General features: G+C 36.9%; 1 protein-coding gene across 1 annotated transcript in view; it reads left to right on the top strand.

Moving 5' to 3' along the window:
• Positions 1-18,786, top strand: part of SPACA1 (sperm acrosome associated 1) — a 46,212-nt gene extending 27,426 nt beyond the window's left edge. Inside the window, exons 7-8 of the mRNA XM_036765865.1 lie at positions 10,305-10,425; positions 18,630-18,786. Coding sequence (XP_036621760.1) covers positions 10,305-10,425; positions 18,630-18,786 — 278 coding nt within the window. The remainder of the gene's footprint in view (positions 1-10,304; positions 10,426-18,629) is intronic.
• The last annotated feature ends 400 nt before the right edge of the window (positions 18,787-19,186 follow it).

Below are 19,186 nucleotides of genomic sequence, written 5' to 3'. Positions count from 1 at the left end.
AGGACTAATTATAGACCATCAGACTTAACCCTATTTATTAAATGCCTCTTACATTGAAGGAACTGTGCTTGGCACTGGAAGTATAAAGACAAAATGAAATATTTCTTGACCTCCAGGAATGTGCATACTCCTGGAGGAACACTATAGGCACATAGGCAAGTAGGAGAAGATATTTTGGGGAGGAGAGACCACTAACACCTGAGTTGGGAAGAGGACTGAAGGAAGACTTCACATAATGGATTTCCTTTAAGTGAAGTACATAACTTTTCCCCATCTCTTTGCCCTTCTATTCAGAGTACAAAGTTCCAATATTCCAAAAGATAAAATAACCTTAAGTGCACTCCTCTTCTGCACAACCATGTGAAGTTTTCCATAAGAAACTTCATGATGCCTACTTTGTTAGGGGTGCAATGGCTCTTTTTCCTCTAGACTTATCTAAAAGAAAAAAAGAAAAAAAAACACAGCCTCGAGTTATATTATTAAAGTTATCAGGAACTATTCTCAGGTTTTCTTGCCACTAAGTTTCTTGTCCTCCTAGCCTTTATTTTACTGACTTTTTGTGTGTGTTCTAAATGATTTTTTCTTTACCTTTGTTATTTCCTGATTCTACTCTGAAAAGCCTTTTTATAACATTATGCCCAAATACTGTAGATGCTGCATCACTACTATCTTTCATATACAATTTATAGTTCTTTTTCATTTTACTCTATTCCTTTGCATTGTAGGAGTAGCTATGGTACAATATACTTTTAAAAAACATGCTGACATTTTCAGGTTTCTTCTAACAACCTTTAGCTTTTGTTTCATGAACTCATCTTATTTTTCTTCTTTGCCCATTCTATTTATATCTTCCTCATCCCATTCCTTTCAAGAAATCTTCATCATTTAACGTGGTCTGTACAGGTTTATAGTTAGAGCAATGAAACAGTAATTAGAAAGTTATATTTTGTTTCTGGTTCTGCTCAATGTGCTATAACTCTCTATCTCTGTCTCTGTCTCTCTGTCTGTCTCTGTCTCTCTCTGTGTCTCTATCTGTCTCTGTCTCTCTCTCTGAGACACCCTACAATTTTTTTAGTGTTTCTTTTCATTAAAATTTATTTTTTGGATAAACAGAAATCTATATTTCTTTCCCTACCACCCCTCTACCCCAATGGGAAAAAAATCCTTGTAATCTATATATATAGTTTAGCAAAACAAACTCGCACATTGACCTCTCTTTAAATTACATATGTTTAAAAAAAAAACAACGTGTCAACTCTCCTTTTACTTTCTTAAAGAATGTTTGCTACTGGGACCTTTCATCTATTAGCATTTTTAAAGTTGCCTCTCAACCTATTGATATACTTTTGAATGACAGCTTGAGCGGTATGATCTTATTAGTAAAATTGAGCAGTAAAGCTTTATCCATGGGTTTGAAAAATCAATATCACAAGTACAGGAACAAGATAAGGGAAGCATGGCTACTAAGCAGTTCATCTGGAAAAAAAAAAGATCTGGGTGTTTTTTTGGAAACCAATAATAAAACTTGCATTCATTGCAAATTATCAGTGTGATATGGCAGCCAAGAAATAGAGTGTAATCAGTTGATTTATGAGGTAGAAGGGAAAGGAAGCAAGCATTTATTAAGAACCTACCATGTGCCAGGCACTGCGCTAAGCATTTTTTACAAATATTATCTCATTTGATCTTCCCAGCAACACTGAGAGGTAGGTATTATTTTTTATACCCATTTTACAGTTGAGAAAACTGAGACAAACAGAGGTTAAGCGACTGGCTCAGGGTTATATGGCTAGTAAGTATTTGAAGTCAAATTTGAACCCAGATCTTCCTGACTTCTGGCCCAGCACCCTTTGCATTGTGCCACCTAGTCACCTCTAATTTATGAGAGGGTAAGTGTCCAGGAATGAAGAAGCGATAAGTCCCTTTGTATTTTGTCCTAGTCAGACTACATCAGACTACATTGTGTTCAATTCTGGGTACTGATAGGAAAGACATTTATAAGCAAAGCAGGGCAACCGAGATATTGAATCACTTATCTTAAGATCATACTAGTGAGGACTGATGGAAGGAACCTCAGAATGCTTAGACTGAAGAAGACTTAGCCAGGGGTTCTTTTCATACAGCCCATAAACTTATTTTAAAATATTTTTGATAGCTGTATTTTATTCTAATTAGTTTCATTTGTAATTTTATTTATTTTATACACTTAAAATATTATTTGAGAAGGGGGACATCACACAAAAATGGTTAAGAATTCTTCACTTAAACTTTAATAGTGCAAATAAAAAGATCAAAAAAAAGAAGCTGCATTCAGAGTAACGGAAAAACCAATGAAAGACCTAGAGGAGTACATAGACTTCCCCTAGGTGTGTGCTGCTCTCACGAACCTATTATATTTTTGGCTTGAGCATTTATACTTCTGAAATAGGCAAATGTTACAAATCAGGATTGATTTAATGTGCTATTGATCGTGTAAACTTAAGAAATGATGGAGAAAATGTCACTAATGCAGATTAAACTTAAAAGTTTCTCATTTGTACATCCTCCCCCCACAGAGAGCTATTTGTTAAATATTTACCAACTTACCATTGCCTGTCTACTGGCAGATTGGAGGCTATTGGAGAGAGTAGTGTTTATATTTTCAAACAAAGTTTCTATATCAGATATTTTTGCTTAGTTGTCCTTTGTCACAAGGTAGAGTTCAACCTGGGGTATCTGGATAGTGTGAGTAAGAAATGATCGTGATATAAAGAAAAAAGGAACCAATAAAAATGTAAATATCTACATGTATATTATGACTAATGTGGGGAGACATGGGTTGTCTTCAAGTGGAATGAACTGCTTTGGGAGGTAGTAGGTTCTACTTCATTGATAGGTGCAGGAATCCTAGGAATGACAGCATCTTCCAGTAATAAGTCCTGCTTCCAGTCCAGCCCTGAAAGCCATCATCTGGAAAAGCAACTCATGGGGAGAAGGGGCTAGCCATTCTTGGCAGCTGTCAACTGACTGCTACATACAGGGCAGGTAAGCTAGCCTAGCTGGAAGCAGTAAGTCACCTTGAGAGAGAGACAGGGCAGCATGTGCCAAACAAGTCAAACCATTACCACCACCACCACCACCGCCTCAATCCTCATCTCACCACATATTCTGATGGAGATAGTCCAGGACATCGACTCCAAGAGCCCCAGGAATACCAATGCTTCCCACCCAGTGCCTGTAGCCATCATTCTGGAAAGCAACCATTGTGGAGATACAATCCAGCAACTGTTCTTACAGGAACTATAGCCATATCTTTTAAAGACACCCCAAAAGAAAGTTCTTAACCACAAATGACTTTGACACTGTCGAATGATTCAATGTTAGAAACTGATGTTTTGTAAATGGAAATGACATTAAAGAAGAGGCGTTAACACCTACTTTGCCAGCATATCCTAAGGACCATGGGACTTTTCCATCAAACTTGCAGCCTAAACCTTCCATGTGTTTTGTTTTCCACATTATAACGTGAGCTTCTTGAGAGTAGAGCCTGTCTTGCTTTTCTACATCCCCTAGTATTTAGCCCAGTGCTTTGTTCACAAGTGCTTAATAAATCCTTCCTTCCTTCCTTCCTTCCTTCTTTCCTTCCTTCCTTCCTCCCTTCCTTCCTTCCTTCCTTCCTTCCTTCCTTCCTTCCTTCCTTCCTTCCTTCCTTCCTTCCTTCCTTCCTTGTTTCCAGATCTTCAAGGCCAAACTGTTGTATTGGGGATGCTTTTTAATTATTATGGGTTGGACTAGCTAGACTTTGAGGTCCTTTCCAATACTGATATTCTATGGTTTTGTGACCTAGTGAGAGAGTTTGAGGAAAAAGAAAAAAAATTATTTAATTTGGTTTTGTCCTGTAACTATCAAAAGCTCAAATTTTGGTTCTTGTGGGAATTGTCTCATTGATTAGTTGACTCTTCCCCTGGTCCAATGGTAATCCATGATAGCATTCCAAATCAATTGTTGTAATACTTTATTTTGACATGTTATTTACTAGCTCCCATAGAGAGGGCCCCATGATAAAATGCAGTTACAGCCATATAATTGCTGAATCAGAAGATCCAGTTTCAAGGACTAGTTCTGTCACTTGTTAGCTGTATGACTTCGGAGAAGTCATTTCAACTATCTGGACATCAATTTTTTCCCCCCGTTAAGTGAAAGGCTTGAACAGATCACCTTTATGGTTTCTTCCAACTCTTAGCAATCTATGAAGTTATGTATAAACCTATGCCTTAATAAAAGACATTTACAGGGTTGGTGAGGCAAGACCCCAACATTTGGATGTGGTACCTCTTGCCTTTAAATATTGTATCTTTTGTGTATTATAATCCACCAGTGGCTCTGAATCTTCATTGTAATATGGATTTTGACTTATTGAAAATATATACTTGCATGTTCTTAAGGGTTATTATTTTCTGTGATTAAAAATACCCTAGTTTAAATACTTTAGATTACTTACTCTAGGTTAATACTCTAGATTTAAAAAAAATATACGTTTTAAAGGGCAACCTATCTTCCTAGACACAGTGGTTTACTCCAGAATGAGGGGGACCTGGGTTCAAACCTTACCTCCAACAAGTTCTTACTGTGTGACCCTGGGTTAATCACTTTACCACTCAGTGCTTAGGCAACTCTATAAGATTATAAATTTTCAACTTGTATTAGTAGAGAAAGTTGCCTCTCCGGGAGTTCCCTCAAGTTGTGACCTACAAATTATTTTTTCATTGTGTATCCCATTTGAAAAAAAATTGAGCACACTCCCTCAATACATGCATATTTATTCATGTATAAATTATGTATGTATATATATACATAAATATACATGCATACATATATGCATGTATACATACATATACATGTGCATACATACACACAAACACACACACACACACACATATATAGATATATGTATTATTGATCAACTCATTCTGTCCAATTTCCCATCAAAATGAAGGGGTTACAGTACTATTGCCCATTGGTTACTGGATGAATAACTGCTATTGAAAGAGGGATGTTAATAGATGGCAGTACTTTTGCATAATATATGTAAGGATCTGAATGGCTGATGAGTACAGGCATACAATCCAGTAGCAATCCAATGAGCATTTATTGACCTGTATTCCCAGCTCTGGGGATACTATGACAAAAGCAAAAACAGCAGGTGTTCTCAAGGGACATTCCTTTCCCACCAGCTGTATTGTGGTTTTGAATCCACCATCATCATATCCCCTACCCCCACCTCCTGCAGGACACATATGTCACCAGAAATGGAGGCTGCTTATTAGTACCCTCAGTTGCCTCTGCCCCTCTGATTGGAGGGCTGGAAAGTAAAGCAAAAAACTCCTCCTGAAGACTCTCTAAAGAGAACTCAGAAACCCAGCCAACTCTTCATTTCCCACAAACTTTGCTGCTTGGTTTCAACTCCTCCATCATTACTCCCCTTGGCTACCCTTTCCATCCCTGCCCTCCTTTAAGCTTTTTGTGTGTCTTTTTTATGCATTAGATTATAAGATCTTTGAAGGCAGGCATTGTCTTTTTCTTATTTGTATCCCTAGTGCTTAGCGCAATATTTGGCACATAGTAGGTGCTTAATAAATACGTATTGCTTTGTGTTGGGATTCATTTTATTGGACATTTAAGCAGAGGCTGGATGACCATGAGTATATAGACATAAATGGGAATCAGAGTATGGACAGTCTGGGAAGTGTCAATAGATCTTAAAATTTTTTTTTCATTCATTATTACCTGTCATGCTTTCTCTGATGCTATGTGACCATAGGCAAGTCCCTTAAACTCTCCATTTGTCAGTTTACTCATCTCTGCAATGGGGATAAGCATAGTTGTATCACCTGACTCTCAGGCTTATTTTGGGGAAATTGCTTTATAAATTTTTTTAGTTTTATTAATGTGTTTTGTTTTTATGTTATAAGCATTTATAGATTAATCCATGAGAGATCCTTTGTAATGGAGTAAAACAATTAAATAAAACTAGTAGTATGGTAAAGTCATCAAAAAGTGTGTGCAACATTGAACATCTCAAACTTTCCATTTTTTAAAATTGATTTTTAGATTAACAGAAATCTTTTTCCTCTCTCATCTCCCTACTCCATTGGGAAAATAAGAAGAGGAAAACAAATTTCTTATAAAATTATGCATAGTCAAGCAAAACAAATTCCTTCATTAGCTCTAGATAAATATATATGTATGTGTATACATATATATGCATATATATTATATATGTATGTGTGAATATATACACAATATATACACATACACATTATATATACATAAACGTGAACAAATATGTGTATTACACACATATGTTTTTATATATAAACATATACATACATTTATGTATGTGCTCACATGCATATAATTTTACATCCTAAGTCCATAACCTTTCTCTCAGGAGGTATATAGCTTGCTTCACCATTAATCTTCTGGAATTATAGATGGTCCTTGTTTTGATCATAAATCTCAGAACTTTCAAAGTTGTCTCTACAGTGTTGTATATAAATTGTTCTACTGGCTCTGCTCATTTTATTCATCAGCTTACAAAAGTCTTCAAAATGGTTCATTTTAGTAATTTTGACGTTATAGCACAAATTATTCCACAGGTTCTGCTTGCCGCACTCTGCATACAAATTTATACAAATCTTTCTACATCTTTCTGAAATTATTTACTTCCATTTGGTACAACACTCCGTCACACTCACATACTGCAACTTATTCAGCCATTCTTCAACTGATGGACATCCCCCCAGCTTTCAGCCTTTTGCTACCACAAAAAGAGATATACGTATACATACATAGTATATATATTTATATACACACACACATATATATATACATACACATATGTACATACTATATATATGCCTATATCTATCTATCTATCTATCTATCTATCTATCTATCTATCTATCTATCTATCACATTTAACCTTTCCCATTTCCTCAATTTCTTTTGGATATAGGTCAAGCAATGACATAGCTAAAGTGCTACAAGTGTATTATTACAGAAAACCTGCTTTAAATAGTAACATTCCATGGTGGCAATGAATGGTGGATTAAGTGTTGGTTTTCAATGAACTAAAAATCAAGTCCACCCTAGTTGGTGTTGACTCTCACTCTGAGCTTACTTGATTATCATCTGATTCTTACCTTTGCTTTTATGTGTCTTTGTCTCATTCTCTGATTACCTCTGGTAAAGGTCTCAATCCCTGGGGCATTTTCAATAAGCTAACCTAGATAGATGACACCATGTGGTGGAGTATATCCTCAGGCAGTCATAATGCTAGACAAATTCATTCTTGACTTTTTAAAAAAAAATGACAGTTGGACACAGTACCGAAGTGACCATTTTAATGGTCTATCAAACAAATGTTTTAGCTGGAAATACACACACAATATGGTAGAACATACTAACTTCACGCAGAAGGTCAATCTAATGCCATCATCAAAAAACATCACTCATCACTTTGTCATTCTCTCTCTCTCTCATATATGTAGAAAAAGAAAGAATATGCATATATACATGTATGTATACATATACATGTAAACATACACATGTACACACACGATTAGAAGCAGCATGGTGTAGTGGATGGAGCATTCGACTTGGAGTTAAGAGATCATTTCAGACACTCATACGTGACCCTAGGCAAGTCAGTTAACATCTCTAGAGGTTCCTTAGGTTCCTTATCTGTAACAGAAGGGGTTAGTCTCAAGGACTTGCAAGGTTCTTTGTAGCTCTAAAAACTGTTTCTCAAAAGTCTTAGTGCAATTTAGTCCATTAAAGCTTAAAACTGCACTAAGATTTTTGGGACACTCTGTATAGGATTCTATGATATACCATGTTTGAAAAAAAAAAAACTTGAGGCTTTTGGTTGACCTGTAAGCTCAGTATTGGTGAGTGGCATGATGTGGTAGACAAAAAGTTGTTATCGTAAGCTGCAGTAAAAGAATCATTGCTTTGGAGGATAAAAAAGTGATCGTTTCTCTGTATTTTACTCTGATCACACCACGTCTAAACTACTGTGTTCAGTTCTGGGTGCCACCATTTAAGGAAAATGACAAATTAGAGTATCTAGAGAACATCCAGGATAGGGAAGAGCCTTGGATCCCTGTCATACAAGAATTAGTCTATGGAACTGGATATTTTTAGCCTAAATAAGAGAAATGGGGTAGGGGAGAACATGATAGATTTTTCCAGAATTTGAAGAGCTGTCATGGAATGTCATGAAAAGAGTCCTAATCTGTGACATGAAAGGTTTAGATTGTATATAAGAAAACATTTCCTGAGCCTGAGGATGTTAGATACTGAAAAGATACTGATGGAGAACAGTAGTGGAAATTTATGATCTTGTGATAGAAAAGAAAATAATAACAATAACACAGGGACTTGCATGTGGTTGGTCAATCAGTCACTGTACAAGAATCTGTTCAGCGCCTACTGTGTGTCAGGTAGTGGACATACCAGGACTTGCCCAGGGTCCCACAGCTAATAATTGTCTGAGGCTAGATTTGAACTCAGGAAGATGAGTCATCCAGGCTCCAGGTCTGGCACTCTGTCCATTGAACCACCGTTCTTTAGTTTAGGGCATATCTAGTCTCAAAAAGAGAAGCTTGAAAGGAGAGCTACATGACCTCTTAAGGTAGCCTCATGATCACCACCAAGGGTTGTTCTTTCCCTATTGTAAGAACATTGTAGACTTTTAGATCTAGAGAGAACTTTGAAATCCCATTTCCTTATTTTGAGGATAAGGAACTAGAATGAGATCCAGAAGAGGCCAAATTATTTGTCCAGTAGTGGCAGAATTGGACTAAACCCCAAGTATCTTGACTTTCAGTCCTGTTTTCTTTCCACTATGTCATGATACCTTCTTTAAGGTGTTAGTTGTATCTGCAGTAATAAAAGCCTGGAGAAACATAGCCTGTCTGTCTAAAAACTAATTTTTCAGGTAGCTATTTGCCTGCTTATTGAATATGTCTAAACTCCAAGAATAGGCTATTTTCGCTTATTATTTTAATAATGGTGGAGCAAAATCAGATGTGGCCATGAAATTGTCCTTGTAATTTTCTTCTTTCTCCCCCATCCTCTACTCTAAACCTCCTTTATTCATCTAGACCCGGGTTGGTGCTGCTTAGATATACTGTGTAGGAAGCACAAAATTGTGTTCTTTTTTTTTTTGCAGGTCTTGCTTTAGACAACCTAAATATATTAAATTCAAGGGTGTTGTCTTTTAAAGTATTCTCTTCACTGAATAAAAATGAGTACTGAACCACTGTTAGTAAGACATGAGATTGTTTGTTCTTTAGTTTTATTTATTTCATTTTTAATTTATAAGTTGAAACAAGCATTTCGATAAGAGTAGAATAATAAAAAGATGATTGCAATAAAACGGCAAATCTATTTGTATGACTTATTATTACTTTTAAATATGTAATAATTTTATCATGTAATTTTTTTTCTTCCTACTGCCCCAAGATGGCTACCATTAGACACAAATACACACACACACACACACACACGCACATGCACACACACACACACACATACGTAGAATCATTCTATACATATTTCTATTTATCATTTCTTTCTCTGGATACAGATAGAGTCTTCCTTCACATGGGATTGTAAATATTTTTCCCATTAATAAGAATAGGCTTTACCTTGGACCATCCATGCACATGTGGCATAGTAATATTTTTACAAAATGGTTCATGATAATTAAGGCTATAGTCTGTAATGATGAAATAAAATTTCTGTTCTGCTTAGAGTTTTTGGTCCCAAATGGGGATTAGATAGTAAGCTCTTTGAGGGAAGAGACTTTATTACTATATCTTGATATTCCTAGCACACAGTACAACACCTAATGTGTAGAAAGTGATTAATGGGTATTTGTTGAATATAATTCACAAAGCAGATTGTCATGGCTTCTAAATAATGACTGGAAAATAGAGGTTTGTCAGGGCAAGGTAGAGCAAAAATCATCTCAATTTCTTCTACAAATGGATTTTTCTGGAATTGAAAAAAGTAAAGATAAAAGAAGACAAGATGTTTCTCTGTGTAATTCTATTCTCTCCTTCCTGTTCTGATTTCAGATGCCTCTCTTTGCAGTTCAAACGTAAAGCAAATTCATATATAATTTATTGTCCACTTATATATCCCTATGTTTTTTAAAATAACTTTTCCCAAGAATTTATTTTCTACTTACATTTCAATATGATTTTGCTATGATAATAGTAATACCAATAACTGAACATATGTTTTTCCTTTAGAATTACAGACAAGAAGATTAAGCAGACCAGACACTGATATAGTACTGATATTTGTCCTGATCACTGGTGTTATTGTTTGTATTGGTGTGATCTTTGCTTTAGTCTTCATAATTATTCACTGGTAGGTGAACAGCTGGATTTTTGCTTTCTTTAATTATGATTCTTCCAATTTTCAACTAGGGACTAGTTATTGTAGTTATTGTAGTCAATCAACTTCTTAAAATAAGAATATTTGTAATATCCTTATTATGAATAAGTCACAGAAAGAGAGTATATGTTCATTCAACAAACTTTTATTAGTGCCCATGATATTCAAAGAGCTATTTGAGGCCTAAATAAGATGTTTTTTTCTGCTCTTGAGGAGCTTATAAATTAGTCAGCTCCCTAAAAAGCAGGCTAGAAAAGTGGGCTGATTTACTTTAAATATATGTAAAATCTTGCATTTGAGTTAAAAAAAATCAGCCAAACTCATATATGATGGAGTAGATAGGGCTAAAAAGCGTGTGAAAAAGATTTAGTAATGCAGGTTCACTGTAAGCTTAATAATAATAGCTTATATTTATATAGCACTATAAGATTTGCACAGTCGGCTGGGTGGCACAGTGGAGAGAGAGCACTAAGCTCAAAGTCAGGAAGACCTAAGTTCAATTCCCGCCTCAGACACTTACAGATGGTGTGACACATGGGAGATATTGGCACAGGACCACCCAGTATGGCATGACCTCATCAGAGAAAGCGCTGCGTTCTATGAGCAAAGCAGAATTTGGAGTAACTCAAAAGAAATGCAAGATGTGCAGATTTAGAGAATCCATTCCAAATGTTCACACGAACTATTTGTGCTCAATCTGTGCTAGAGCATTCTGAGCTTGTATTGGTCTGATCAGCCAGTCAGATGCACTGTAACTTGACTCTAACATAGTGATGTCATTTTTGGTCCTCTTTGAGAAGGAAGGACAACAACCAGCTGTGTGACCCTGGGCAAGTCACTTCACCCCGGCTGCCTCAGTTTCCTCATCCATAAAATGAGCTGAAGAAGGAAATGGAAAACCACTTTAGTTTCTTTGCCAAGAAAATCCCAAATGGGATCACAAAGAGTCAGACATGACTGAAACGACCGAACAAAATAAGGTTTGCAAAGTGCTTTATATATATTATTTCATCTGAATCCCCAAACAACCCTGTGAGCTAAGTGCTATGATGATTCTCATTTTACAGATGTAGAAACTGAGTCTTAAAGTAATTGTGACTTGCTCGCACTGAAAGTAAATATTTAAGGCATGACTCGATTTCATGTCTTCCTCATTCCAAACCCAACAAGCTGTCATACATTATGCTATACTATTCCTTAAGCTTAATAGATTTGATAGATCTATGACTTTTATGGCCCTACGTAACATCCAAAAAACCTAATGCTATCTAAGGTTGAATTAATAGAACTGTTCCATCCAAAACAAAGGATGTGAAAGACCCATTTTAGTGTGTGCAGAATATATTTGGGACATTGTTTGGAATTCAGGGGCCATATTTGAGGAGCGACATCAACAAATTGAAGTGTATCCAAAGGATGCTCACAAGAAGGTTTAAAATCCTGCTGTTTGAGGAAAAGTAAAAGAAACTGAGGACATATAGTCTGGAAAAGAGAAGACTAGAGGAAGGAGGTCATAAGAGTTTTCTTTAGATAGCTGAAGGACTATGGAGAACAAAGATTAGATTACATTGTGTGTGTGTGTGTGTGTGTGTGTGTGTGTGTGTGTGTGTGTGTTTTGTGTGTGTGTGGGGGGTAGAAGCTTAAAATGGCAGAACTAGCTTCCAGTGGATAGAAGTTTCAGGGAAGCTCAATATAAGGAGAAACTTCTTACAATTTGAGCCATAAGATCACATATTTAGAGTTAGAGGAGATGTTAGAGGTCAAATCTACCTCCTTTTAACAGATGAGGATGCAGTCTCCGAGAGGTTGTTATTTGCCTGGGGTCACACAGCTAGTAGTTATCTGAAGTAGGGTCTGAGCCCAGGTCTTCCTCACTCAAAGTTCAGCTCTCTATCCTCTATAGGACACTGCCTCTGGAATAGAATGAAGTAGTGGATGGAGTTCCTCTAATCGCCACTAGTCAAGAGAGATCAGATGACTATTTGTCAGGAAAGTTAGGCTGAGGAGGAATTTTCACCATTGGATAAGAAGTTAGACTAGAATCATAAAAGCTCAGAATTAGAAAGAACCTTGATCTCACCTAGTGCAGTTACCGTGTGTCCAGGGATCCCCTTACAACAACATCCTTGCGAAGTTGCCTAACTGGGACAACTTTCAGCGATGGAGAATTCACTGTTCACTGTATCATCTAAGGCAGTCCACAATCACTACAACTTGTCAATGTCTCTTCTATAATATGGGGCACCTAAATGAACATACTAGTCCCTCCCAATGTCATCTGACCAGAACAAAGTATAGCAGGACTGACTCTTATCTCCCTCATATTAGACACTTTTTTGTTTTCATTGTATTAGTTTTGTGTCATAGTTATAGTTAAGATCCTTTCATATTCCTGTTTGCCATCCAATATATTAGTTGTTTCTCCCTGATTTATGTCATTGGCAAATATTATACATATGCTACTCATCTATGCATTCATATAAATCATGGATAACATAGCAATCGTATCATCCTCAAGAAACAGATCCTTGCAGGCGGCTGACCTGGAAAACCACAAATTAACATTATCTATGTTGGATTTTTACTTATTTTCTTAAACACTTTCCAATTACATTTTAATCAGTAGGAGGCTGCTCTCCTGAGTTTTGCCAGGGCCCACTGGCTGCAGGTTTGACACCTCTGATGTGTTATAGTACAGGGCCATGGATAGATTCCTGGCATAGTATATTTGCCTGGAAGTCAGGAAGATCTGGGTTTGAATCCTCCCTCTGATACTTGCCCTGGGCAAGTGATCCTGGGCAAGTCACTTAGCTTGTCTGATCTTATTTTTTTCTCATCTGAAAATAGAGATAATAATAAAACATAATTCTTTGTGTTGTTATAAGCATCAACTTAGATAATTTATGTAAAGTATTTAGCAAACTTTAAAGTGCTATACAAATGTGTAGTTTGCAGAGGACTATATATTTAACGAGGATTGTTTAGGTATTACCATCCATGAAAGCAAGGTGATAAACTCAGTGATTGCTCCATGTCATTTTTGCCATTGTAAATGTATAATTCTTAGTGGTAACAACCATAGATGAGAAACAAATCTTTCCATAATTGCAATTATTCCTTAATGATAATTTCTTCTCTCTGAGAAGACGTAGTAGAAGATGATGATGATGATGTATGGTATAGTACATAAGATCTGGGTTCAAGAGCTGCCTGACATATGATATCTGTGTCACCCTGGGCAAATGACTTAATCTCTCAATGTTTCAGGTAACTTTCAGATTGTAAGATACAGACAGCAGGTACTAATCTACGTTACTAGAGGTAGTGCTTTACCCCAAATCCCTATACCAATGAACTCACAGATCCAATAAAGATATAGGGAGTAATTGTTAGAGAAGCAGTGTGTCATAGGCTTGGGGACAAGAAGACATGAATTGAATCCTATTGCTGATATTTATTAACCGTGTGACCATTGGCAAATCACTAACCACTCTGAACCTCAGTTTTGTCAACTGTAAAATGGGTATTATGGTGCTTTACTACTTATTTCATAGGGTTATTATAGGATTCAAGTAAGATAGTACATAAAAGTGCTGTGCAAATATTAAAGAACTATATGCATGTCACCTATTATTATTAGAGACCTCTCTCTAGGTCGATCTTAATCACTATTCTTAAGATTTAGTCATTCAATTAATTCTTAAGCCCACCTAGTTGTTCTATCATCCAGCCCACATCTATAGTATTCCTCTGCTCTATTAGTCTAGGAACCTATTAAAAATAGAAATGAGTTTACCCCGGTATGGCTTATTTTTATTGAACTCATGTTGGCTCTCATAATGATCTACTTCCTTTCTAACGTGGTCACAACATTCACCGAATGGTAGTTAGAATACTCTTACTTCTTCCATCTTTGGGAATTAAGACATTTTTCTTCTCCCAGTACTGTGTCATTTTTACTGTCTTCCATAGTTTTTCAAGATCACAAATGAGAAAAGAACCATTACATCCTCAGATTGCTCTGCACACTGCGATATATATATATACATATATATATATACACATACATATATATATATATATATATATATGTGTATATATATATATATATATATTTCACCTGGACCTTTTAGTCTTAACTCATTAAGAAGAGCTAGGAACTTTCTTAACATATCTTTACTCACTTATCTTCAGTTTTAATTCTCTGTCAACTATTTTCTTTCAATTCCCCACTAACCACAGATCATTCTCCTTGGGAGAAACACAAGCCAAATGTGAATGGGGGCAAGTCTGCCTTCTCTTCATCACCTATTACCATTGCTTAATCCATCTCAAGCAGAGGTCATATGCTTTCTTTGATGTCACGCTTAACCCAAATTTCTTTTTTTCTTTTTTGTACCAGACCAATGATTTCACTTGTATTTGGAACTCCCAGTAAGGTGACTCCATCTATGAATGTAAAGTTAGATCATTAACTCTGTCAGTCAACAACTAATCACTTACAATGCACCAGGCACTATAGTTCCTGCCTGCAAGGAGCTCATATTCTAATGGGGGTAAAATATGTAGAAAAAATATATATGTGTGTATTCATACACACAATCTCTATAGTGTGAGTAGAAGGGATTTTTAGAAGGAAGACACTGGAGTTGAAGGGGGAAGAGAAGGGATATAAACCAGAAAAGGCTTCTTACGAAAGGTATGATTCAAGCTGACTCCTGAAGGAAGTCACTGGCAGAGGTGAAGAGGAGAGCATTGCAGTCCATGGTGAGGGTCAGTGAAAAGTCACAGTCAGGAGATGAAGTGTCTTGTGTAATGAAGAGCAAGAAGGCCAGTGTTTCTGGATGACAGAATACATAAAGGAAAGTAAAGTCTAAGGAGACTGGAAAGTAGGAAGAGGCTAACTTACGAAGGGCCTTAAAAGCCAAAGGGAAGATTTTATATTTGACCTTGGAGGTAATATGGAGCCACCAGAGTTTATTGAATAAAGATAAGATCTACATTTTTGGGGAAAAGAAACCACTTTGACAGCTGAGTGGAAGATGATTTAGGTTGGAGACAGATGAGGTTGGAAGACCAACAAGAAGGCTATTGTAATATTCCAGGTGTGAGGTGATGATAGCCTACACAAGGGTGTCAGCTGTGTGAGAAATGCACGTATATAAGAGTTGTGAAAGTAGGAACAAAACTTGGCAACAGAATAGACATTGGAGTGAATGTGAATCAAGAGGAGTCAAGGATGACACCTAGGTGGTTAGCCTGGGTGACTGGGAGGATAGTGGTACTCTTGATAGTAACCTTTGATAGAAGAAGGAAGGGTTTGGGAGGAAAGTAGTGAGTTCTGTTTTGGACATGTTGAGTTGGAGATGTCTTGGTACAATCTGGATCAAGATATCTAAGAATTTGTTGACCATGTGAGATTGGTGAATTTCTCCGAGTCACTATTGATGTATGTCAGTGGTAGCACTCAATTCAAAGACTTCCTGATTTAGAGTCAGTGACTCAACCTCCTTGAGCCTCAGTTACCTCATCTATAAAATGGAGGGCTTGCATTAGATGGTCTCTGAGGTCTCCTTTATCTCTATATTTGTAATTCCATGAACTGTGATACTATATCTATAACTATGCCACACTTTTCTCAGATGGATATAATCTCTAAAGTCCCCCTTTTTTGTTGTCCATAATTGGCTTCAACTATTTCTGAGATTTATCATTCCTGACACTCTTCTTTGTGGGGCCATCTGTTCATTTGTATTTATCTTCAATCATTTGCTTGTATTAAGAGGACATACTCATCTTCTATATGTCTCTTTAAAATAGTTCATTGATGAGTTCCCTATACAGCCACATCTGTCCTTTTAGATATTTTTTAGCCTTTCCCATTCATCTGAAACTTATGTTGTCAGGATTTTGTTCTCAAGAACACCCCATTTCTATTGAACTTATCTTCCCTGCATAATTTAAAATAATGGTTTCCTGACCACTTTTCTTTTCCTTCTTTCCTTCCTTCCTTCCTTCCTTCCTTCCTTCCTTCCTTCCTTCCTTCCTTCCTTCCTTCCTTCCTTCCTTCCTTCCTTCCTTCTTTCCTTCCTTCCTTCCCCCCACCTTTCTTTCTTCCCCCCATCTTTCTTTCTTTGTCTTCTTTGTTTTGTCTTCTTTCTTTCTTTCTCTCTCTCTCTCTCTCTCTCTCTCTCTCTCTCTCTCTCCCCTTCCTTCCTTCCTTCCTTTCTCCCTTCCTTCCTTCCTTTCTCCCTTCCTTCCTTTCTTCCTTTCTCCCTTCCTTCCTTCCTTTCTCCCTTCCTTCCTTCCTTTCTCCCTTCCTCCTTCCTTCCTTCCTTCCTTCCTTCCTTCCTTCCTTCCTTTCTCCCTTCCTTCCTTCTTTCCTTTCTTTCTCCCTTCCTTCCTTCCTTTCTTTCTTTCTCCCTTCCTTCCTTCCTTTTTCTTTCTTCCTTCCTTCCTTCCTTTTCCTTCCTTCTTTTCTCTTTCTTTCTTTCTCTTTCTTTCTTTCTCTCTCTCTCTCTCTCCCCTTTCTTCCTTCCTTCCTTCCTTCCTTCCTTCCTTTCTCCCTTCCTTCCTTCCTTCCTTCCTCCCTTCCTTCCTTCCTTTTATCCCTTCCTTCCTTCCTTTCTTTCTTTCTTCCTTCCTTCCTTCCTTTTTCTTTCTTCCTTCCTTCCTTCCTTCTTTTCTCTTTCTTTCTTCCTTCCTTCCTTCCTTTCTCTTTCTTTCTTTCTTTCTTTCTTTCTTTCTTTCTTTCTTTCTCTTTCTTTCTTTCTTTCTCTTTCTCTCTCTCTCTCTCTCTCTCTCTCTCTCTCTCTCTCTCCTCTCTCTCTCTTTCTTTCTCTTTTACTTTTGAAATTCACACTCTATAATGATTCTCAGCTCTCAGCTTCATTTACCAAGAAGTATCAGATGAAGTGGGTTTTTCCTCTCCATGTTCATATCATTTGTGTTTTAGCAGTTGGTTCTTTCTCATGGGTCACAATTATGCCCAAAATAGTAGTTCCCTTCATTGCTTGCTCTAACTTTTGAAGGATGCGATATTCAGCAAGGAAAGTCAAAATCTTATTGGTTTCTCTACTTCTAGTAGAATCCCAGAAAATGGTGAAGCTTCTTATCACTCTAATATCCTAATTCTGGTCTGTGTTTCTGGAACTCACTAACAATTTCTCTTTCCGTTTGGATGGTCCATTATGCTCCTACATGATCCCCCTTCTTTTTTTCTATACTGATTGTCGCCCAGAATCTCTCTCCTTTTACCCCTCTGGTTTGTGGATATGTTCAATGAGGATCTTCTCAGGACATATAATACTGCTCTACTCCTTTTGACTGAGGTCCGCCCTTTCATTGGAATGTGTTAGACATGAGGAAATCCCAACTCTCAGTCTCCTTGACTTTAGATTTTTTGTTCACTTTTTCTATTACCAAGACCATGCTTATTTGTGAAAAGACACCTAAGATCATGAGTATTGTTACCGCCCCTCTTATTATACATTGTGTCTTGTGAATTAATGGGCCACCAGAGTGATATTCGAGAACCTTAGGTGGGCCAGCGGATTGAGGGCCAGTCCTGCAGTGAGGAAGATCTGAGTTTAAATCTGGCCTCTGACGCTTACTAGCTGTGTCAAATCACTTGACCCTGTTTGCCTCAGTTTCCTCATCTGAAAAATGAGCTGCAGAAGGAAATGGCAAACCACTTCAGTATTGTTGCCAAGAAAATCCCAAATGGAATCACAAAGAGTTGGACACAAATGAAACAGCTAAGCAACAAATAGTGATATTCGGTTTTCTTTAGCATACCTCCCATATGACTAGGTAGATGTTTGTGGATATTTTTATTTCTGTTCCCTCTGAAAGCAATGTAGTATAATGGAGAAGTGATGGATTTGGAGGTGGAAGATCTAGGTTCAAATTCCTGCTCTGCCATTTACTTCCTATGTGAAATGAGGCAAGTCACAACCTCTCTCAATCTGTTTCTTTCAATTCAAATCAAGGGGATGAGACTAGATGCCCTCTAAGATCTATTCTATTTTAAAATCTATAAGCCCCTATCTTTATAGTCACACAGATACATTCATACACACGCATAATGAATGAAAGATCTCATGGCAGATAGGAGAAAGTATAAATTCAAAACCACTTAGTCTTAGATTTAATTCCTGCTTTTTTCTTAATTTTAGGGGTTCTGTAAAAACATACTGGGCAACAAAAGGCTCTTTTTCAGAGATGCAATCTGAAGAGAGCTCAGTAAGATTCAAAGATACACCTTCTATGGAACCATTGCCAACAGATACCATGGGGGCTGAAGAGGATTACTTGACTGAATGGAATGAGTAACATATAAGCTATTAGAAACCAAAAAGCAGTATAGTATGTAAAATGCATTATTATATAAATAAAATATATACCAAAACATTTACATGTTTGGGGAAGTGGTTTCTTGTAGCATGAAGGTAATCCTTGGCTTTCTTTAGTACAACTTGGCAGGAAGGTGACTAACATTTACTTGTAGAGCTGTCTTATTAATACCATTGCCCAGATTATGACATTTAGTTAGATGGGCTGTATTTATTTGCCACCAAAAGTAAAGCTAGGAGAGAGAACTCTGAAGTAAATTCTTCTATGCCCTCATTCCCTTATGTTCAGTTTCCTATAAGGAAGGAGGGGAAAGGGAAGTGGAACGAATAAGCATTTATATACATAGTGCCTACTATGTCCCAGGCACTATGCTAAGCAC

Source organism: Trichosurus vulpecula, chromosome 7 (genome assembly GCF_011100635.1).
Source record: "Trichosurus vulpecula isolate mTriVul1 chromosome 7, mTriVul1.pri, whole genome shotgun sequence".
Classification (NCBI taxonomy): Eukaryota; Metazoa; Chordata; class Mammalia; order Diprotodontia; family Phalangeridae; genus Trichosurus; species Trichosurus vulpecula.
Note: the sequence above shows the minus strand (reverse complement) of the source record. Positions and strands in the feature narration are given on the sequence as shown.